Source organism: Hippocampus guttulatus, chromosome 12 (assembly GCF_054856545.1).
Source record: "Hippocampus guttulatus isolate MCC_2025c chromosome 12, RoL_Hgut_1.0, whole genome shotgun sequence".
NCBI classification, from domain to species: domain Eukaryota; kingdom Metazoa; phylum Chordata; class Actinopteri; order Syngnathiformes; family Syngnathidae; genus Hippocampus; species Hippocampus guttulatus.
The window spans coordinates 8,637,026-8,659,259 of record NC_141272.1 but is presented as its reverse complement, the minus strand read 5'-3'; the positions used below and the strand labels follow the sequence as shown (position 1 = coordinate 8,659,259).

General features: G+C 43.8%; 4 protein-coding genes across 9 annotated transcripts in view; all 4 read right to left on the bottom strand.

The window, feature by feature from the left end:
- Positions 1 to 209: 209 nt before the first annotated feature.
- On the bottom strand, positions 210 to 8,618 carry LOC147197236 (uncharacterized). Its single transcript, XM_086124916.1, has 9 exons — positions 8,315 to 8,618; positions 6,717 to 6,818; positions 6,042 to 6,207; positions 4,868 to 4,917; positions 4,563 to 4,667; positions 3,910 to 4,102; positions 2,664 to 3,409; positions 1,874 to 1,978; positions 210 to 1,579 (listed from the first exon to the last, which is right to left on the bottom strand). Exons 1-9 carry the CDS (start codon positions 8,465 to 8,467, stop codon positions 1,322 to 1,324), a joined length of 1,878 nt encoding a protein of 625 aa, XP_085981042.1. The 5' UTR covers positions 8,468 to 8,618; the 3' UTR covers positions 210 to 1,321.
- A 396-nt stretch (positions 8,619 to 9,014) lies between these two features.
- On the bottom strand, positions 9,015 to 14,486 carry LOC147197235 (uncharacterized). Of its 4 annotated transcripts, none has more exons than XM_086124922.1 (7): positions 13,079 to 14,486; positions 12,077 to 12,193; positions 11,863 to 11,971; positions 11,742 to 11,801; positions 11,018 to 11,359; positions 10,414 to 10,759; positions 9,015 to 9,604 (listed from the first exon to the last, which is right to left on the bottom strand). In XM_086124922.1, the coding sequence occupies exons 1-7, from the start codon at positions 13,187 to 13,189 to the stop codon at positions 9,061 to 9,063; spliced, it is 1,629 nt and encodes a 542-aa protein (XP_085981048.1). In that variant the 5' UTR covers positions 13,190 to 14,486; the 3' UTR covers positions 9,015 to 9,060. The 4 variants fall into 4 exon arrangements, with proteins under 4 accessions (XP_085981048.1, XP_085981049.1, XP_085981045.1 ...); XM_086124923.1 differs by having other exon boundaries at positions 12,077 to 12,121; XM_086124919.1 differs by having other exon boundaries at positions 11,863 to 12,193.
- On the bottom strand, positions 13,842 to 19,343 carry LOC147197234 (uncharacterized). Its single transcript, XM_086124915.1, has 5 exons — positions 18,853 to 19,343; positions 18,290 to 18,621; positions 17,772 to 17,841; positions 16,525 to 16,949; positions 13,842 to 15,690 (listed from the first exon to the last, which is right to left on the bottom strand). The coding sequence occupies exons 1-5, from the start codon at positions 19,223 to 19,225 to the stop codon at positions 14,518 to 14,520; spliced, it is 2,373 nt and encodes a 790-aa protein (XP_085981041.1). The 5' UTR covers positions 19,226 to 19,343; the 3' UTR covers positions 13,842 to 14,517.
- An 817-nt stretch (positions 19,344 to 20,160) lies between these two features.
- sptbn4b (spectrin, beta, non-erythrocytic 4b) overlaps positions 20,161 to 22,234 on the bottom strand; it is a 35,433-nt gene continuing 33,359 nt past the window's right edge. For 2 of the 3 annotated variants that reach the window (XM_086125043.1, XM_086125042.1), the window contains exons 42-44: positions 21,820 to 21,990; positions 21,671 to 21,713; positions 20,161 to 21,585 (exon numbers count right to left, since the gene is read on the bottom strand). In XM_086125043.1, the coding sequence (XP_085981169.1) occupies positions 21,289 to 21,585; positions 21,671 to 21,713; positions 21,820 to 21,990 (511 nt within the window). In that variant the 3' untranslated portion in view covers positions 20,161 to 21,288. The remainder of the gene's footprint in view (positions 21,586 to 21,670; positions 21,714 to 21,819; positions 21,991 to 22,234) is intronic. The other variant, XM_086125044.1, reaches the window with a different exon arrangement.

Below are 22,234 nucleotides of genomic sequence, written 5' to 3'. Positions count from 1 at the left end.
GAGAGATGGCAGAAGGAGCTACCTGTATTCTTCATGGTCAACTAAAAAGGCCCAGATTTCACATAGTACTCAGTCACAAAATGCTGGTTCAGTGGATCATTTTTGAAAATCATACAGTACTCAACTGCGCCTTTTTAACTCATCTTTAGATAATGGAATATAGCCTACCATTAGTTAAAACAAATGCAAAAAAGTCATTATAGAATGAGTGCTCTTTCAATTGCTTTATTAAACCAAGAGTAATAAAATACAGTCATCAAAAAAACATTCGCAGGACACCTGCTGGTAGCCTCAACTTACACAGTCACAGTAGACCACAGTGGCTAACGCTAGAGCCGAGAAATCGCTGGCCAGTAGTTTGTACTCATATTTGTGTTCACAGTCACATCAGTTAGCCGAGCAGACCAACCTTATAAAAGTGTACAAACATTCAGTCATAATTACTAAGCTGTGGAACAGGCATGTCCAGCTCCGGTCCTCACGGGCCACCTTCCTGTTTTCCATCGCTCCTTGCTGCAACACACCTGATTCCAATTCCAAGGATCAGAAAGCTCTGAAGAAGCATGAGAATGATCCTGGAGCATGTACCAGGTGTCTTCAGCCAGTACACCCTGAACTGGTTGCCACCCAATCACAGGGCACACAAAGTCAAACCACCATTTGCGCTAACAATCACACATATGGACAATTTAGAGAGCATTCAATCACCCTATCAGGCATGCTTTTGGAATGTGGAAGAAAAACGGAGTACCCGTAGAAAACCCACACAGGTACAGGGAGAACATGCAAACTCCTCACAGTAAGGCCAGGGCCGGAATCGAACCCCAGACCTCTGCACTGTGAGGTGGACGTGCTAACCAGTGGCTCACCGTGCCTACTATTGATACATTTGTGAGTAAATTTAGACAGGGTCTTGATGAGATCAGTGTAATGTTTTTGGTGTGTGGTTTGGTGATGTGCCATGAGATTTTTCGAATGTAAAATTTGCTCGATAGGGGGTGAGTAACACTAGTGTAACACAACTGCATTGATATTTTTTTTTGCACATTACAGCCATCTATAGTTCAAGGTGGGGTCTTTGAAATGACCAGGAGGTGAAACATTGAAAATTGAAGGAGTACATGTTATAGAATTTTTCACCCATGTTGATTCAATAAAGCATCAGAATTAGGTCTCAACTCTGTGGACTTCAGTCATGCTAGGCGGCATTACAAAGCTTGTGCAGTGTTTCAGCTTCAGAAAGTAACCAAACAAGGACTTCCTCCTGTGCAAACTGCCATTTAACCAGTGAGTTAAAGGTAAACTATTCAAGTAGAGAGCATTAGAAACACTTGTGGTTCTTGAGGTTCCTCTTGTCGCTGTAGGTTTTGCCGCAGCGGTCACACATGAACTTCTGGCCGGTGTGGACCAGCTGGTGGGCTTTGAGACTGTTGCTCTGGCTGAAGCGGCGGCCGCACACGTCACAGATATACGGCTTCTCACCCGTGTGGATGCGGCGATGCCGAATCAGGTTGGGACCATGATTGAAGCGTTTGTCACACAGGTCGCAGGCATATGACTTCTCACCCGTGTATTCTCCCTGAAGAGGTGGGAAAAAAAGCTTAAATTAAGCAGGGAATATGAGACTTTTGGGCCAAGGAAGGATTTAATCTGACGTGCATTGCACCTCCTCTGGATGTAATTTGACAGACTGACACACAGTTGAAGCACCTTCGCCTAATGTATTGGTAGGAGAATTGAAACAACAACTAAACCACCTTCCACAAGTAAAACTCTCTAACTCCCAGTGGGCTTAACAAAAAAAATTAATTGTCTGAGACCTATACCATTTTAATGACCTTTCTCACTATTATTATTATTTTATTTTTTTTACCTTCTCAACTGTGTGGATGCGCTGGTGGCGGGTCAGCATGCTCAAGTTGCTGAAAAACTTGCCGCAAATGTCGCAGCAGAACTGTTTGTCACCAACGTGCACTTCCTGGAGAAGAGGACAAAAATGTATTATGTAAGTTATATAAGACGTGCATCGTGGTGGACATTTTAAAGCCACTGATCCTATTTTTGAATTTTGATACTTTTTGTTTTGATTTTTTTGCACTTACATCTTAGTTGAAAGTTTTGGAAACAGCACTTACAAGTAAATCCAAATGTAGATACATTTCTTACACTAACACCCGTTTACATTTGCATAAAAGAAGCTGAGAAGAAACAGTTGGCAAATCCAAAACAGAAAAAAAGTTCAATTTAGAAATCCCCAGCAACATCGTCTTTTCTCATATTTTTAAGGATCAGGATCTGCTACCATATCTCCAAATTTGTGGTGTTATTATTTTTTCTTTCATACTGAATCCATTCTCCCATGTTGATTCAAACTTCATTTTTGTGACCTTTGAACGACCAGCTTGATCAATTTTTTTTTGCCAAGACCTTTACATAACAGTGAAGACTTTTTGGGACCTTCTCAAGGTGTGAAATTTTCCTAACAGTCGGTCATTCATGAAGACTAATTGCTGAACCCTGCACAGAGTTCAGTTGGTTTTGGCTGCATCGCTAGATGTGGCAGGCCGAAGACTTTTAATGACATTTGAAAAACACTTTGATTAAAGAGAAAAAAATTTGTACCCCATTTTTTTTTAACTTATTGTCAAAAAAATAAAAAATACCTGGTGCAACTTGAGCCTGCAGTGCAGGGCAAAGCTACGGTGGCAGATGTCACAAGAGAAGGGCTTGACTCCGCTGTGCAACTTAATGTGTATCTTCAGGTAGCTGGCTGACTTGAATCTCTTGTTGCAGAAGGGGCAGCCGTGCGCACGGGTGGCCGTGTTGTGGTGGCGCTGGTGTGAACACAAAACATGCACCGTGGCCAGCGGGTCTCCGCATAGGATGCAGATGCACGGCATGGCGTCGGCGTGCGTTTGTAGGTGGTTGCGCATTCCGTCTGCACAGGCCGCCGTCGCGCCGCACACCACGCACGCCAGGGAGGCGGCGTTGGTGTGCAACTTTAAGGCTGACTTCTGGATGAAGGTCTTCCCGCAGGTGTCACATTTGAATGGCCGCTCCCCCGTGTGGATCCTCTGGTGAATCTTGAGGGAGTCGCCCTGGTTGAAGCTCTTCCCGCAGATTTCGCAGCAGAAAGGCTTCTCGCCTGTGTGGATGCGCAGGTGGCGCTGCAGATTGCATTGGAGGCTGAAGATCTTGTTGCAGATGCGGCAGCAGTGCTCGCCTGTACGCACGCGGCGGGAGACGTGCAAGCGCTTGTGCATTTTCAGGCCATTTGCTCGGTAGAAGCTCTTGGCGCACAGCGTGCACTTGAAGGGTCGCTCCTCATTGTGACTTCGTTGGTGGCTCAGCAGGATCTGCTTGAGCGTGAAGCCCTTACCACACTTGTCGCACGTGTGAGCATGTTTCCCTAAGGAAACAACAACAACAGGCAGTTGTCCCAAGAGTGATACTGACTGGGGCCGTGGTACCCCACCCTTGTTGACAATGATGGGTGGAGGATGCTGATTTATATTTTCCTAAACTAACCACTAAGTGTGGTTGGTGGTGTCAACTGCAAGACTTTTAGGACCTTTTGGAGACTGTTTTAATCAAATGAAAACTTTTTACAACATTAATGTGACCACTATTTTGAAATTAACTCATTCACTCCCAAAGACGTATTTAAACGTCTTTTCAGACTTGGTCCAGAATTGGCTGGTACTGAATGAGTTAAAGCTTTTTTGGAACAGTTTACATGCAACTTTAATCACATTTATGACTTAATAGGACCATTTGGGACAATTTTGATGAAAACTTTTAAGGACTTGTTAATGACTACTTGGATCGAAGATTTACTGGGATTTTCTTTCAAATCAGCTGGATAAAATGGAAGACTTCATGAAAACACATCTACAACATAATACTGACCCGTGTGTTGACCCGTGTGCTTCCGCATGTGTGTGTTGAGGCTGCGTTTGAGGGGGAAGCTGCTTCCGCACAGTGAGCACACAAAGTTCTTGTGCGGGTTGTGCGCTGCCTGGTGCACTCTGAGCTGCTTGTCAGCTGGGACTCTGCTTTCAGCTTGGTCCAAGTGGCTGGCATCGATGTCATCATCTTCTGGCTTCAGCCCAGAGAAAGAGCGGTCAGTCGTCAGGATGAAAATGCTTTTGTAATACACTTTAAAGCAAAAGAAAATTCCAATTTTGACACCGTTTTACAGTCTCCTTTTACACCGGAGTGAAAGGTCATACTGTCACTAATTTTATATAGAACCATAACATGACCTAACCCTAATGTGCAATGTGAAATTAGGAAGGAAAAATGCTGATTGTATGAAAAAGAAAAAAAATTATTCATTCATTATATTTTCTTATTTTTGTTGTTTAATACAACCATTGCTTCAGGTTCCTGGGATTAATCTGCAAAAAAAAAAAGCTCCACAATTAGACAGTTGCTCCTCAAATGGAGTCACTCATTAGCAAAACTTCCCCGCAAGGAAAACAAGTTATTTTCGAGCCTTCTATGTAAATGATAAATGAGAGAAAAATAAATGAAATGGTTCGTCTGATATGAGTCCAAACCTGGTCATTGTGGTCATCAGGGTCTGTGTTATTTTCCTGCTGGCTGGAATCACACAACGTCTCGTTAACAATGGTGTCCTGTGTCGGTGCTGCAAGCATGTTGTCCTGACAGACAAACATACAAAATAATGAGCTCCAAATTGTAGGTATGCATAGCAATGCCCTGAGTGACATCCCAATTATTATATTTATAAAGGCGCAATTATTAAGCTGAGTGGTTGATGTTAAGATCAAACTGCTCTGTGATGTTTGAGCAGTAATCCAGCACCGAAAATATGCCAGAGGTGTCAGGGAGTCTGGAGTACCTTGGAAGTTAGGTCAATGATGGGCGTCTTTTCAACCTCACCAGACATAGCTGCAAACGCAAATCATGCCAAGAAGTCAGTAACAAGCTGATCAGTGCTTTGGAAGACATTTTGTACTGCACCTCCACACTACACTGGAAGACAATCATACACAGCGAACCTTCATTTGAGTGTGTGCGTGCTGAAACGGCTGTTGCTGAAGTAACCAATGATTTTCACCTTGCTATGGACTCCGACACCTCATTAAAATGATTATTACTCGATCTTAGCACTGCCTTTGACACATACCGTAAGAATGCCTCAGAACGTGTGTTGGTCCTTCAGGCTGAGCTCTTTCCTGGTTTAGTTCTTACCTCTCAGAAAGGACGCACCGTGTATTTATGGTAATATGACTTCTGAGTTTTGTAATGTTACATGTGGAGTACCACAGGGATCGGCACTTGGCCCTCCCTTGTTCAGCATTTACATGCTTCCGCTCGGTGACATCATACATACATAGAACACTAGTTTTCATAGTTTTCACTGTTATGCTGATGACACCCAACTATATATCCCATGAGAAATAACTATGCCGCGCAGTTGCTGTAATCTCGAGGCGTGCCTTGCTGAGATTAAACAACGGATGACTTTTAATTTTTTGATCCTTAAACCCGATAAAACCGAGATGATGATTATTGGCCCTGCTCAGCATCGGCACCTATTCAGAACACTACTCTTAGTCTCAATAAATGTACTTTTAACCAAAGTGATTCAGCAAAATATCTCAGTGTTATATTTGAGTCAACGCTATCTTTTCAAATGCACATTAAGACTATAGAACTGCGTTTTTTTTATTCACCTTCGCAATACCGCTCAGATACATCCCATTTTATCTCCTGGTGACGCAGAAATCATAATTCACACGTTTGTTATGTCTCGTCTTGGTTATTGAAACGTATTGCTCTCTGGTTTTTCCATGTCCAGTGTTAAAAGCTTGCTTTTAGTACAAAATGCTGCAGCTTGAGTCCTGACGAGGACGTTAGATCACATGACCCCGATACTGGGCCAACTTGCATAGGCTTCCAATCCATTTCAGATGCGATTTCAAGGTTTGAAACACCGAACAATGATAAACTAGAGGATCACTGTACAATATGATAAACGATCTTGATGTTGATGACGAACTGCCGGACACCTGAGCTCTGCGGTTCCACTTCCGATGCGGCCACTCCTCCAACGTGCTCTTGCACCTGCTGTTCCACTACCACGGCATAAGCGCTTTGCAACACCATACTCAGGGATGTTTGCGCCACTTCCAGCCTCGTTTTCAGGTCCTCCAACTGCGCCTCCCCCTGCGTCACCTGGGCACAGAACAGGAGCCTTATTCATATTTATTCAAATTATTCATATTCCAGATCAGTCTTGCACAAAATGGCTTCTGGGAAAGAATGAGAACATTTGACTTAATGAAGGACTGAAAGAAAATAATGCTGTCAAGTGTACCGGTAAATACAATCTTTCCTCATACTTTGAAGTTACATAACTCCTTGACCACTTCAAGAGAATGTGCGCAAACTGTCCCATAATGCAAAATAATTACCATGAAAAACAAAATCAGACTTGGTTAAATTTGAAATGTTAACATCTGACCAGACCGGCATTACACCTTGAATGTTGCACAGCACACAACAACCCACCCAACCACAGAAGAGGGGAGGACACTTCATTTAAAAAAAGCAAATATTAAGACTTTTTTTTTTGCACCCAAAAACTGTACATACTCAATCAACATTAGGCCTTTAATCACATTCACCACTGTATGTGAATCTCTGCATAAATTGTGTGAATTTGAATTACTAAAGGGACATACTTGCACCCGCAGCAGTGCAGAACATTCATGGAAAAGTTGGCAGATGCTGTTGACCGCTTCTTGAGCCAGCAATGTCATGAAGGTGTTGGCTAGATGGATCACCTGATGGAAACAATAGATAGAAATATACATGTTCAACCTACGATGCCACGCCAGCTCTACAGCTCAAATTACCATTTTTGAAAGTGCATACCTGTGCTCTTATCCTGAGTAACAAAAAAGTAAATTAGCTAGTCCCTCAATGATCATGTTAACCAAGTATGAATTTTAACAACTTCCATCAATTTTCTATAAACCTAATCCTCAATAGGGTCGCAGGTGTGCTGGTGCCTATTCCATCTGACTTGGGGCAATAACATACCCGTCAACTTTTCGGAGCGCCAACCTGTATAAACTACCAAAAAAATCCTTATAACATACCAAAGCATTTTATATGTCAAAATAACGGCAGAAAATAACCCACGAAATTTTCAATGATATTTATTGTAGATCTCCATAATACAATGTCTGGTTAATGTCTAATCATCATTCTACTTAGTGGCATTCCTGTGTTCAGAGTTGTATTCCTGCGGTACTTTTTTGGCAAGTTGCCGGAAATGAAAGCATTCGAGTAGACTAGCACCATTCTGGGCAAAAGCAAACGGAACTACCTGTTAGGGGAAGAAAAAAAACCCGGAAATTTTCAGAATCCGTATGATTTGTGCGATACGGCCATATACGTAAGATTCAAAATCCGTATGAACTATGGCTAAACCGTATGAGTTGACAGGTATGCAATAAGTAACCTCAACCTTAGAACTGTGAGACTGACATGCCTGTCTCAATTTCCACCACTTCGAATTTTGAATCTACTTTCCTAATTTAATGATAAAGTATGGGTGGTGTTCCGCCTTCCTTGCAAGCAATTTACCACACGTAACACATTTTATTTCGGCTTTACGTGTCATACATTTAAGATACAGTTGTATAGAAGAAGGCGAATACATCATTAAAGCCATTTATGTTCTCTCTGTCGTCTGGCTTTGGTCAAATGACATGGGTTTGTACCGTTTGTTTACTTAGTAATGGTGCAAGCGGAGTTTCCGACACTCGGATGTACGGGTGCTGCCATGGCGAAGTTTTAATGACTATATTGTCCATTTGTGCTCTTATTTTTTTCAAATAAAATTCGGTCACTAACCCATTTAAAAATAAGAATCAGAATCAGGAGGTTGTAGAAGCAGCTCTTTAGCCAGGCCTGCAAGCGGTTGACGAGCGTCACACTCATGATAATTACGTATGTTGTCGTGCAAACTAATCTGTTTGATTACATTGTTGACAATTTTAAGACTGTTGTGACTTTTCTTCGATTGGTCGATCACATGTCACTGTATATAGACACACAACCACGAGATTGTCCGGTGTTAATCGAAACACAAGCTAGCAAAACGTGGCTTTTTGATACAAATTACGCACTGTTATTGATTTTAGCCGCAAAATACATTCGAGACCGTTCATTTTTTGGCAAAAATTCGGATGCTGAAGTGGCTAGCGAGCTTGCGCTTCTATTACTATGAACAGGCGGAACGGCGCAATAAGAAAGAAGTCATAAAATGTACCTTGTCCTGAGTTGAAACTTGAGCGTGGTCTTCCTCGCTCCAAAATACTTCTTGAGTCATGTCGAAGGAAAATACAACTTTGCACATTTCCATCACAGCTTTGTTCGCCATGTCCTCCAAAATGGATGTGGCTCGCGCCTCAAAGTCCCCCATTTGACACTGTCTTGAAGCGGACCCGAATCCACATGGAGCAAAGACTACTTCGGCATACGACTACTGCGGTCAGGCTAGCTTCTATTCGCAAAATTGAAGTCAAGACAGCCGCCACAGCGATAGTGAATACTGTGCATTACGGTAATCTGCGGCCAGCGAGCGGCGTTGGCCACTTTCAAAATAAAAGCGCTGTGGGACTACACAGTCATGCATGCACGTCAGTGGTTTGGATTTTTAAAAATGTTATTCCATAATTTATTGTAGGTGTGGAGCAACGATAAATTCACCCAGGGATAATGAAAACTCTCACAGAATAGCGCCAAGAATCGTTCTGAAGTTGAGATAAGGTCAATGGTAACTCTACATCAATGACTAAAATTTACGCTGATACTGTATTTAAAAAAAAAAGCATGAAAAAATGAATCGTAGTTATCCCGCAACCCCACCAGGTTTCCAACACACTCCGGCACCCCAGGTATCCAACCACAGTACTGTATTGGCATACAGATCGGCTGTTCCATTTCAAAATAAAAGGGCTCTGAATTAATAAAGTGAAGAATGTTTATTTTATTGTGTCAAACAATTCTTGTGAGTCAAGATGTCAGCAAAGTCTTCCCCAGCTCTTTCCCAGCACACGTGTGCCTCTTTAGTTGCCTAGAGTCGGAAAAGCCAATTCCACAGGCGGAGCAGGCGTATGGCCGCTCGCCCGTGTGCACCTGCATGTGGAACTTGACGTGTCCAAGCTGGCGGAATCTGACCCCGCACACCTCACACTCGTACGGCTTCTCGCCCGTGTGGATCCTGAGGTGTCTCCGGTAGTTGGTGTACACCCGGAAGGCTTTGCCGCACTGCTCGCAGGCGTGTGGCTTCTCACCCGTGTGTCGCAGCCGATGCGATTTCAGCGCGTGGTGGATAATGAAGGTCTTTCCGCACACGTCGCAGGCATAGGGCCGCTCGCCCGAGTGCGTGCGAAGATGGTAGTCGAAGGTGGTCTTGTAGAGGAAGGCTTTGCCGCATACGTCGCAAGCATACGGGGTGCTGCCCGTGTGGAGCAGCTCGTGTTTCGTAAGCGCCACCTCCGAGTCAAACCCGCGTTGGCACGTCTTGCAGGCGAACGCTGCCAACTCCACGGTGGTCCTGTTGTTAAAGTCAAATTTAAAATTAATACCGAATCTTTCATGGACAGAAAAATAGAAGGATCATTCGGGGCCATTATTTGAGCAGAACTATTTAAAAATGTGTACTTGTGTAGAAAAAAAAATCTGTAACCAGATACGTGGATGTGCAGTGGGTGGGCCGAGGGGGTGGAGGCTGCAGGCACCCAACTCAGGGTCCAGACGAGCAATAATGCTCTGTAGCAGCCATCAGGCATCACCCTAACCCTGGGTATAAACACACCTTTGCACACCACTGCAAAGGTGTGAAATAAATTTGCGAATGCGTAACCAGAATCACAAATCTGCTAAATTAATCTGGCTCTCTCATTGTGGGCCTCTAGAATGGATGTCATCTTGCAAAATTAGTTCTTGCACTTCATATATTTTCTTGTTTGCAGTTTGTGCTTATTTTGTTGTTTGCTTCAAACCCTTTGTTGTTGGGTTAGGATAGTGGATCGTTGATACATGCGTTGAAAATGTATTGTAAAAAAGGAAATATATTAAGAGCATGTATTTTGGATACATGCACGTATTTAGTTCATATCTACTGTAAATAAAGCATTTTTGTCATTGATCGAGTTAGGAAGTGTGTGTTCCTTTGTGGCTCCTGAGTAGCACGAAATACTGTACAGTATACCTTTTGAGCAGATGCTGTGGGCTGCCAAAAAATGCACAGCAGAGCAGTGAGTATTATCGAGTATTTGGCAAGTCACGCACTCGAGGCAAATCCACGCAAGCCTGAGGCAAATCTATAGAAATCAAGATAAGATTGGATGAATTTTCCATTACCTGTCGCGTTTGAAGATGACAGTGCGGTTTTCCCGTGCTCGGACCTTTCGCTGTCCTGCCTGCATGCCTGCCTCAGTGCCCTCCTGGTGCGCCACTTTCTGGTGCTTCTTTAGCTGCCAATTGTACAGGAAGGTCTTGCCACACAAGTCACACATGAAAGACTTGGTGGCGCCGTGGAGCAGCATGTGAGCCTTCAGCTTGTCCTGGACGAAACTGGCGCCGCACACGTGGCACTTGAACGGTCGCTCGCCCGTATGGATGCGGGCATGCCGCTTGAGGTTCTGCTGCAGCGTGAAGCCGGCACCGCATGTTTCGCAGGTGAACGCCTTACCCTGAGAAACTTGGTCTTAAAAAAAACACAAACAAATAAAAAAGTCATTAAAAGGAGAGCTCATTTATCTCCCAATAGAATAGCAAAATTGAACTGCATTTCTCAGAGTCTTATCTCCCATATGATAGATTTTTACAGATCAGATTGTGGGTGGGTCTGAAACATAGTGACTTTGAGGTTCATCCAGAAAAATCCATCCAAAAAGCCAAATATCCCGACCTTGTTGTGAGAAGTGTATTTTATCTTGTTTCGATTTTAGTTTTTGCAGTTTACCGGAGGCAAAGGGCCGCGCATCGTCACCGTGAACCGATTCGTGTGACTTGAGCAGTTTCTTGTTCTTGAAGGTCTTGTCACAGATAGGACACGTGAAGGAGTAAAGCGTCTTGTCCTTGTGACGCAGGAGGTGGCGCTCCAGCGCAGCCCTGCGGCGGAAGATCCTGGGACACTCGTGGCAACTCAGAGACTCTTTGTGGGTGTCCAAGTGTTTCTTGAGGTGGAGCTGACGACTGAAGCTCTTACTGCACACGTCACATTCAAACCCCTTCTTAATGACTTCAGTTTGCAAAGGATTCTGGGAGTCGGAGGATGCAGGTGTGTTGTCTTCCTCGGCAATGTCTGCAGAATACAGTTGGACGAATCAGTTTCTTACACACTGGCTATCTCAGCCAGTAATCTTTCTGATTTTTTTCACCTCCATGGCCTGTATGTAAACTTTTTGAGCACCTCATAACCTTTAAGACAACATTAGATGCAACAATTGCAGTATAACCTAAGTCTTACAGAAGGAAAGATCTATGAAACTTGGACAGCCCAGTTTAGGGTTGTTTTTGTACGTACATTTGGTGTGGGGCATCAAGGGAGTGGACGCAACACATTATTTGAAGATAGGTTTATAATATACAATGGTCAGAAAAGAAGAGTGTTATTTGCTGGGGGACTATCCTCTCTTTACCCAAATGCAGAGTCACCACACTCATAAAAAGTTGCATGAGCTTACGTTGTCTACATGCTGATGATGACTCGGCTCCATCGTTCACCTCCACCAACGCAGACTCTTCTAAAGGGAACATTTTAGTTAATATTCAGACATGAACATCACAATATAATTATAAGTGCACCTTTGATGCGTATGACGATGGCTGACGTTGTGGACTCAGTATCTTCCTTTGATAACTCATCTGAGTTCACCAATACACCGAAAGGCTTCAGGGTGAAGACCCATCCCGTCTGCTCATTGAGCACAGGGCATCCAGTCAACACGTTCTCCCTCCATATTCGGATGACATCAAAGTCTTCAGTGACAGCTTTCAACTGGCGCTCCAGCTCACTTACTTTGTCTTGAAGCATCAGCTTTTCCTTAGTGGTGGTGTCTAACAGCTGGAGGAAAACACAGTTGATCTTTCTGCTTGCCTCTTGAGCCAGCAGCTCCACCATTTTGTCAAATCCTACCTGTTGGAGCAGATACAAACATATGAAGATGGATACGTTTTCTGCACATAAAACTTTGAGGAAGGAATTACCTAATTTCAGGCCAGTTTAGTCCCTGACAGCATCAAAACTGTTATCTGACCAGTGTTGCACTGGTTGAGCGTCTTTTGTTACCTGGAATTTATTAATTTTAAGTGATTACAGTTTTTTTGTTCATATCAGGATTTAAATATCTCCTCCAACCTCAATAGTGAGTGCACTCTGAGTGGGCCGAGTCCGATGTTGGAGGGTCATACTTTTTTTCATCCAACACTGTCAATGGTTACATACTGTCAATTAGTGTTAAATATCAGCATGGAAAACATAATTTTATGTTTGCTATCCATTTAGGAAGACTGTTTGTCTATTGTTGTAGCTTAGCTGACTATCAGATCACATTTTGTGATAAATTTACGCAGCGCTCCCACGGTGTTGTCATTTGTTTTGGAAACGCTTCTGTACTCGCGTGTCGTCCTCCGGGTCTCTAGATGGCGCTACTGCAAACTGATAAATGTGGCCAGCCAGGCCTCTAGATGGCGCTCCCACTAGCGTCAAGTGACACAAAAAGCTAACACTTAGCCTAAATTCAACGGCGATATAATAATTCGTAGTCAGATTCCATAGACACAAATTAAACCACTTAAAGTATTAACACCACCATCACTAAACAAGAAAATAACGAGACAAGATTAAAGAGAGCCAAAGTCTCTGTGGAAACTTTAAATTTGCCGAAGATACGCGACAAGGCGCCATCTTAGTTCAGTTTCTTGTAATCCAATGTAACATCTCTGTAAAAACTGATCGATCCCAATCGTCAATACTTTTACTGGCAGAAAAATTCATATAAACACAGCTTTAAATGTTTACCTTCACAGAATGGTCCATTTTGGCCTGTCCAGCAGTTAAATCCAGCGCACACCTAATAAGAGTCTCCAAAATGGCATTAGTTTGAGAATAAAACACCAAACTTTCAGGCATTTTTTGGGACGTGATTTATTGCAGACTCTCACTAACAGCAGCTTCCGCTAGTTCGCAGCCCTTTTTACAAACACACTCCACAAGGTAAGCCGCTCGACCATGGGACTTCAAAATAAAACGTCATCAATTTCAAAATAAAATATCTCATTTTGCACATTCTCCAAAACACTCAACTAATGCAGTTATAATGCGGAGTAAATCATACTCCTGTATTGTACTAAAATATTTCAAACAGTTGTTATTTATGAAAATATTTTAAGAAAATAGGATATTTGTCATTTTGGGGGATTAATAATACTAATCTGTTTTTACAGATTGCATGTTCACCCCATGCTTTTGTGGGTTTTATCCAGCTACTCTAACTTCCTCCCACAATCCAAGAACATGTTCCGTTAAATCAAGACACTAAAACTGTACATAACTGTGAATGTAAATGCTTTTTTGTCTACACATACCTGGACCAGATCTGGAAGAGTACCTGGTCTTTCGCCCAAAGTGAGCTGGAGTAGGGATCAGCTCTCCAATATGTGGAAGTGTACAACATGAATGGATGGTTGTGTTGTGTTCTCTTTCTCTCTCTATATAGATAGATATGTACATACACACACACACACACAAACACACCTTGCAATTGACTGGCAAGAGCAAACAGTTCATCTTGTCACAGATTTTTACTGTGGCCACCAAATACTATTTAGTGCACACTCCATACATATTAAGGCAACAGGATGCACGTCTTGGATTTGCAGAGGGGATGAGACAGCTTCTCCAGCTTTTTTTTCCTTAACAGAAAAAGGTATAAATTACTATTGAGATTTTATTAATAATTCTGAGTAACGTTCGCGTTAAGACAATAATACTACAGGTGCACGTCAGTAGTGTCCAAACAATGGAAGGAGGTCATTTGTGGCCGGCTAGCCATTATCCATTTTTTTTCCCACCCGCTGCAGGGGATGTCTGAAATATGATTATCATTGGTTGTATCATTGCTTGATGTATTGGTTTTCACACGTTCAGTTAAAGGCACAGATTGCCGAAGTGGCACTTGCATTTTTCAATTTTTCAGTGTGCTGCCCTCAGAGAAAAAAATGATTGTATAAATATACTAGTTGTGCAGTAATGACATTGGTGACGGATTTGAGGCTAGCCGTGTTGAAGATATTCTCTCCGATTTGCAGTTATGTTATTGGTATTATTGAAAAAAAAATAGAACCAGTTTGTGGGGTGTGGGCTTCTGTAGAATTGTTTCCCCAGGAAAAAAGCACCAGGCGCCCTGCACAGTGCTCGGGACATTCTTTTTCAATATTTCCAGCTCGTAAAAAAAGCGCTCATGTCAACAATACTGGGACAACTGTTCCATCGCAACTGTGCTTCTTGAGCTGCCTCGAGTCAGAGAATCCTCGTCCGCAGGTCTGGCACGAATAGAGCTTCTGGCCCGTGTGCACCTGCAAGTGCGACTTGAGCTGGTTGGACTGGTGGAACTTGCGGTGGCAGTAAGCGCACTCAAAGGGCTTCTCTCCTGTGTGGATGCGGAGGTGACGGTAGAAGTTTCCGTCGGTGCGAAAGGCCTTGCCACACTGCTCACATTTGTACGGCTTCTCGCCCGTGTGGATGCGCTCGTGCTGCTTGAGGCTGCCGGCGTGGATAAAGCCCTTGCCGCACACCTCACACACGAAGGGCTTCTCGCCCGAGTGCGAGCGCTGGTGCGAGCGGAACGAGTACTTATTGTGGAAGGCCTTGCCGCACAAAGCGCAGGAGAACTCCTTGTGCTCACTGTGGCCCTTCTCGTGGAGCTTGAGTGAGCAGGCCGCACTGAAGCTGGCCAGGCAGATTTTGCAGCTGTACGGCTTGACCAGAAGCTTGTTCCTCTGCCTCTGAGGGAACACCTTGGGCTTGTCATCCTCCTTGGCGTGCACATATTTCTGATGGATCTGAAGGCGGCAATTGAAGAGGAAGGTCTTCCCGCACAGGTCGCACATAAATGGCTTTCGGGCTCCGTGCACCAGCATGTGCGACTTGAGCTTGTTGTTATCCGAGAAGCTCTTACCGCAATCCTTGCAGGTGAAAGGCTTCTCGCCAGTGTGGATGCGCAGGTGTCGCTTCAAATTGTTGTTGAGGCTGAAGCGTGCGCCGCACACGTGGCAGGTGAACGGTTTCTCCCCCGTGTGCACCACGCTGTGCCGTTTGAGCGCCGTACCGGTGCGGTATGAGCGTCCGCACACTCCGCACACGAACGGCGTGATCCCGGTGTGCTTGCGCTTGTGCACGGTCAGCGAATGGGCATACTTGAAGGTCTCGTCGCACACGTTGCACTTGTACTTCTTGGCGTTGGTGTGAACCATTTGGTGGAAGCGGAGCGTGTCTTTGCTCTTGAACTCCTTGCCGCAGGTGGCGCAGCTGAAGGGCCGCTCGTCCGAGTGCACCACCATGTGGCCACGCAGCTGCACCGGCGTCTTGCAGGTCTTGTTGCACAGCGGGCACTGCAGCGACTCCTTCCACTTCTGAATAGAATACGGTTGAAGAGAAAGCAAAATACAATGAATATTTTTTGGGCACATGTGACTCAAAGTTTGTGCACACAAACAAGGATGTTGTGCTCACAATTTAGTATTCTGTGGCCACAAATTATTGCCAACAATTTAATATTTTGTTGCATTTACTGTGCACGTTGTTGTGGTCAGACGATGGTATTCTGTGGCAACAAATTAGGACATTGGAGCCACAAAATACAAAACTGTATACTAATTTGCGGACCAAAATCAGTTTTTCCTTTTCCAAATAAAGTTAAGTTGTGTCTAATAATATATGTCACGCCTAAAAACGTTTGCCGATAACACGAGGGATAGACTAACTCTCTTGAGCCTTTTTAGAATAGCTGAAGAGTCTTGAGAGGCGTTTGGAAATATTCAAGATTGTTTGGATATTTTTTACCCTATTAAAGAGACTTTTTTTGGAGCCCCTGCAGATTATTTGGATACGTTTTGGACCAAATAACAAAATCTTGATAGACAAACGGAAGACTCTCGAAACTTGTTCTATAATCTGAAGAGTATTTCGAGATGTTGTGAAGTGAAAATGATTCCGATAGTTTTGACCCACAAGGGTGTCTTGACACTTGAAAGACCAATTAGAGTGTTTCGCAGAATATTTTGGACCAACAGAGAAGCTTTAAAACCTTGTTAGACCAACTGAACTCTGTCGAGGTTTTTCTGATCTTTCGACACTTCATGCCAGTTGCAGAGCAGAGGAGTCAGGAGGATTTTCTAAATGCAAAAAATAGCAAAAGGATATGGAATAAAATGTTGCCGTTGCTGTGAGGGAGATGATGTCTTCACCTGGTGGCGCAACAGGTGGTTCTCCAGAGAGCGCTCCACACGAAAGGTCTTCCCGCACTGCTCACAGGCGAAAGGCTTAGGCTGCGCCAGAGGTTGGTGCCGCTTCAGGTGGTTCTGTAGAGACTCCTCTTTGCGGTATGAGCGCTTGCAATGCGGGCACGGGAAGGGCAGTGGCGCCTTGGACGCCACCTGGTGGCTCAGTATCTGGTCCTCCACAGACGACTTCTCCGGGAAGCTCCTGTCGCACTGCTGCCGCGGGAAAGGCCGCTTGTGGAGCGCCGCATGCTTTTTCAGATCGGCCTTCCAATAGAAGGCTGCGTCGCATTCATCGCAGGAGAAGCGCTTCACGTTCCGCCGCGCCTTCTTTCTCGGGCTTTCATCCTCTTCGCCGGAGTCCATCTCGTCGTTGCTTATGTCGGCGGACGCTGACAGAGTTTGAGAGGGATGAGAGGCAACAAGACCTTCATTTAAAAGAAACCTGTTTCCTATTCAAATGCGGCAAAATCTCATAAATCCAATATTTTTGTTTGTCTGTTTGGATTTAGAGGAAGCATTCTCATCAGAAATAATGGGCTCCAGCCTCCAACTGTCACACAAGTGTTAAAAGAAGTGAACCACGGTTCATGTTAAAACACAAACATAATAAAAGGATGTGTACCTTCATTTTGATGAGTTACTGTGTGTACAACTGATATTGCTCATATTTTTTAAACATGTTAAATATTTATATTGTACATCAGATTTTTTCTAACACTTGTGTACCGGTATATGTCTCCTATTTTAATATTTTTGTTTGTTAATGTTTGTCATATTTGTGGTGGGAGAGAATTATATTTCTAATATTTTTAATGATCAAAAAAACATCATCATATTTGTATAGAAATATTTTGCACATTGTCTACTTTCCTAATACGGTTTTGCATATCATTTTTTGTACTATTTTCACATTTTCATATTGTGGCTTTCAGCAATTTTTGTCAAAAAAAATTCTAGTACTGTTATTTGGGATATTTTGTCTAACATATTGTGGAATACCTTAGGTATATACAGTATATATTAGTGACATGATATTTATATGACATACCTTTTTGGGGGCATTTGTTTTTTTTTGGTCTAAGGCAATATTTCATAGGAGTTTACTACAGAGCGACTTAAAGACCCATTTCCCATCAAACCTGATGGAATTCCAAATTATGCAACTTCAATAGGTTCACTTGTTACATAACCTGCCATCAAATCCTAGTTACCCATTTCCACTTTGAAGCTTGGCTTCCGTGTTCTTCTCGGTCTTCCTGATGAAGATTCTTCCACTGAGCCCTGTCACACAAACCAAATATTAAAAGCTTTTTCCTCATTATGTTGCCATACAAACACAGATGAACAAACTAACTAGTAATCTAGAAAGCTCTTATCAAGACCTATAATTTGGCATCCAACTCTGTGTGCCTTGTTGCAATTTAATCTTCAATTTGTTTACTAGTGAACTTTCTTGATTCTTGAGGTGAAAGTAAATCACCACAAAAGAAATCAACTGGGGAAGCAGTGTATCCTCTGCATGTCCACCAAATACGGAGATCATTGGATGAAAACGGCCGAAATTTTGAATGTGTGTGTTTTTGACTTATTTGGCATTGCTGTGAGTTTGACATTTAACCTAGTTTTTTTTACATGTTGGCATGACCAAAGCTACGTGGTGAATATCAAATATTTTGGTGCTGATTAATATGCGCCATAGGGTGAAAAGCCAATGTCTGAGACACCAAACCTGTTTCTCAGCTTGTTCCTGGGCTGGCTTTTTCTTGCTAAGTGGGCAGGAATCGGGACTTGGAGCATCTTGAGGCGAGACCGCAGGTTGAAGGACAAGTTGCGTCACAAACGATGCCTCAGTTATCTCCTGTGTGGGAGACTCTCCATCTTCCACAATGAGCATGGCGGGTGGACCGCCGAGCCCGCTGACAATCATCACCGGGGCGACAGCGGCCTGGGGGTCCGTTTTGGGACTCAGGACTGCCTCGTCATGTCCTACTTCCGAGACACTCGGACTCGATTCTGTGTCGGCAGCAGTCTGGTCGGCGGAGACTGACAACAGTGAGACTTCTGCATTCAATCAGAGAGGAATTAATGACATTATGGCAAATTAATGACTGGATAACTTTTCTCGTTTGCAGTTCATTCCAATACATGAGTGGATGATGATAATCAAATTTCGGATGGTTAGTAATACTGTTTTAAACATTCCATATGGTTACGACTAGCATATTTCATGTGGATTTTTTTTCAAAATCATTCTACCCTAGTCTGTAATAGGCATTTTAGTATCATGCTTGCCTCCTGCCGCAGTTCCTCCATCGCTGATGCTCTTTAGCTCCTTCTCCAGCAGCTCCATATCCCTGCCTAGCCGTCCTACCCGGACGTGCAGCTCCTGTTCCAGTTGTCCGGCCTTCCTCTGCATCACGTCCTCCAACTGCTCCACTTTGATCTTCAGCTCCTCGTTCTCGTCGCACAACTCGGCGAACACCCGCTGAAGCTGAGCCAGCAGACCGCGCTCGATCTCCCTTAGACCGCCAACGAGGCCGATCGTTGCCTCTTCCCACGCCGAGTTTGGCGCTTGTTCCTCCCACACCCCCCTGAAGACCGACACGGTGGCTTGGAAGGCGAGCTCGACGATCGACGCCACCTTGCCGTCGAACCTCGCCTCCATGTTTGTGAAAACTCTATACCGAAACGATTTAAAAACACTCAAATCAAGAATAGGACCTTGCTGTGATCAATTGCGACTCATGATACCAGACGATTGACTATGGAGGACTGTCCGTCGCGAAAAAACTTCCTCGATTGATTTCCGCTTCCGGTTTCTTTTTCTTCTTCGTCTCCTTTTCGCCCATTGCTGTCATGCATTAACTATTTCACTACTGTTCCAAATGAATAACACATAACATACTAACAACATACAAAGTTAAATTATTATATATTCTTTAGCAGGTGTTTAGCAGGTACTAAAACGGCAATGTGCAAACTATGGCCCACGGTCCACATACGGCTAGGTCTGTTCTTTAATATGGCCCACAAGTATTTGCATTGTACTAGATCGAGAGTCCTGTAAGTTATTTGCATTAATTTAGCGATTTACGCCTAAAATTGGATAGTTCAAATGAATTTTTTAAAACGTTGTTATTCTTTCAATAAAATAATATAATCAATTGATAGGCTTATTGTAAATTCAGCACCCTCCAACCCTGAACAGCATACGCAAATGTATATTGTATATTAGTGTATTAGTATGTTGCCCAACTCTGCTAAAAAGTCTCAAGGACCCAAGACTGAAATACAACAAGACATTGGACATTTTGGCTTGAAGCAGCCATTTGAGGCAAATTCCAGGGCTCTGACGAACTTTTACAAAGTTTTGCCAAAATAGTCCTGATCTGAAGCAGGTATCCCAGATAAAATGTCAAGATTCGCCATGACGAACCTTCACAAAATTTTGCCAAAATAGTCCTGATCTGAAGCAGGTATCCCAGATAAAATGTCAAGGATTCGCCATGAAAACAGGTGTCCAATTGTACTCAAGTAGGCAAAGAGTAGGACAACTGAGCAGCCAGTCTTTTGAGTCTAAGTCAAGAGGCGTGAAACAAATGAGTGTTTTGTTTTTAATTTTTTCCTACATGTGATTTCACGTCAAATCAGACATGCAAAGTCAAAAGGTGTGACAGCTGAAGCGATTTCCGGTCTGCCATCCATTCATTCATTTAGCCATACATTCAGTCATTCGTCCAACATTCCTTGCTTCCACTCCGCTGACATTTCTGTTGGTTTGGAACCACACATCTGGAAGACATTTGAACACACCAAGCACACGCTTACAACACGTTAGAAACCTGAGAGCAATGGACAGACGTACACATCAACCCGATTCCCATTTGATGGAAACAAAAAAAAAAAAGAGAAATTTGGATGATTTTCGTGGTATGATCAATGAGATTAGTTTCGGATTGAGGGCTTTCTCCACTAAAAGACACAGTTGTGTTCGGTATAAATAGCAGTGTGTTCAAAAAAGTACTTCACATTTATGTGTCACACCAATTCACAGGTGCCAGATGTTAGCCCACTCCTTTTGTACTCACTTATGAGTCTTTAAGGAAGATTATTTATTATTTATCGCAAATTATTAAAGCATTTTTGTTCTGCAGAATCTTCAAAGGTGGACCTTTGGGACTAACTGTAGCGTGCTTCAGATCTGTATTGCATCACGGAAATGTTAAAATCTTCAAATATTTTTTAGTTGATAGTTTCTCTCTTTTTTTTCATATTTGTTACAAGGAGTAACATCTTTGATACATGTTTTTCTTTTATGTTTATTTGGATTCAAGGTGTTGCGAATAACTTTTCTGGTACTGAAAACAAAAAACTGCGATTGTCAGAATTTTGAGGTTTACTCCCTTTTTTAATTACACTGCTATTACTCTGAACTCTACGCACACACACACACACACGCACGCACGCACGCACGCACGCACGCACGCACGCACGCACGCACGCACGCACCCACAGTTCATAAAAGCAATCAGAATAGGAACAGCGCAAGCTACTTGATATTCTGTCTCACAAGCGGCAATCATCTTCCCGCTTCACTTCCCTGCACAGCCAGTTAGTTGGCCGAGTTACGGCGTAGACACAGTAGGAGAAGAAGTCAGTTCAAAGAGTTCTTCTTTCCTGCGTCACGTTGCATCCAAGCGCTTCCACGTGGGAGGCGGTGAGAAGACATCATTTTTTCTTACTGGACTTCTCTGAGCGTTTGGCTTCCACCTTTCTACCGCGATCTGAGCGCTCTGCCCTGTCTTTGTCCCGTTCCCTGTCCTTTTCTTTCTCTTTTTCCGCCTTCTCTGCCTTCTCGGCTCGGTCTGATCGCTCGCCGCCGCGCTCCGAGCCAGCCTTGCTGCCGTCGTGCCGTGTGCCCTCATCGGTGGATGAGGTAGTTGCTTGGGGGAGGCCCCACTTGACCATCTCCTCGTGTTCCGCGATGCTGCTGCCAATACTGCTCACCCACATCTTCAGGTCCTCCTGACACCGGCACATAAACGAGTCATAGTCAATTTCCGTCAAGTTCCGTTGCCGTGTTTAAAAACAAAACAAAAGAATGACTCACTTCGTCTTTAGCGTGGAATAAGAACTCGCTCCCATCCTTCGTCCTGTGAGCACATGAGATCAATCAGTATGATTGTGTTCGGTATAAATGGGGCAATAAGGAGTTAAAAGTTGCAATATAAGGCGAGGGGGACGAGACTGATCTCGTACTTGAGCGTGAAGACATTCTTCTTCTTCTTGTAACCGTTGGTGACATCACAATGGCAGTGGGCAAGGTTGAGCATTGGCTCGTTGTTGTATGCCGTGGCGGTGTTCTTGGCATCCTTGTAGAAGCCCAGCCCACCTTTGTGCAGAATGCAGTACAGGTTCACCCAAGACCTGCTGAGGTGGGAAAGCGGAGGGGGTGGGGTTGAGGGAAAAGGGAAGGGAAGGGGCCGGAGATGTGAAAAGTTAGTGGGGGCTGCAGAGTACCCGCTGCTAAGCTAACACCTCACTCACCTGATCTTACAGGTAGGTGGGCGAGAAGGACCAACACCAACAAGGGAGGAGAAAACACACTGCAGACCAATACAAGACGGACGCCAACAGGGGAAGAGGGGGCACGTGCAGGGTGGAGGGGGATACT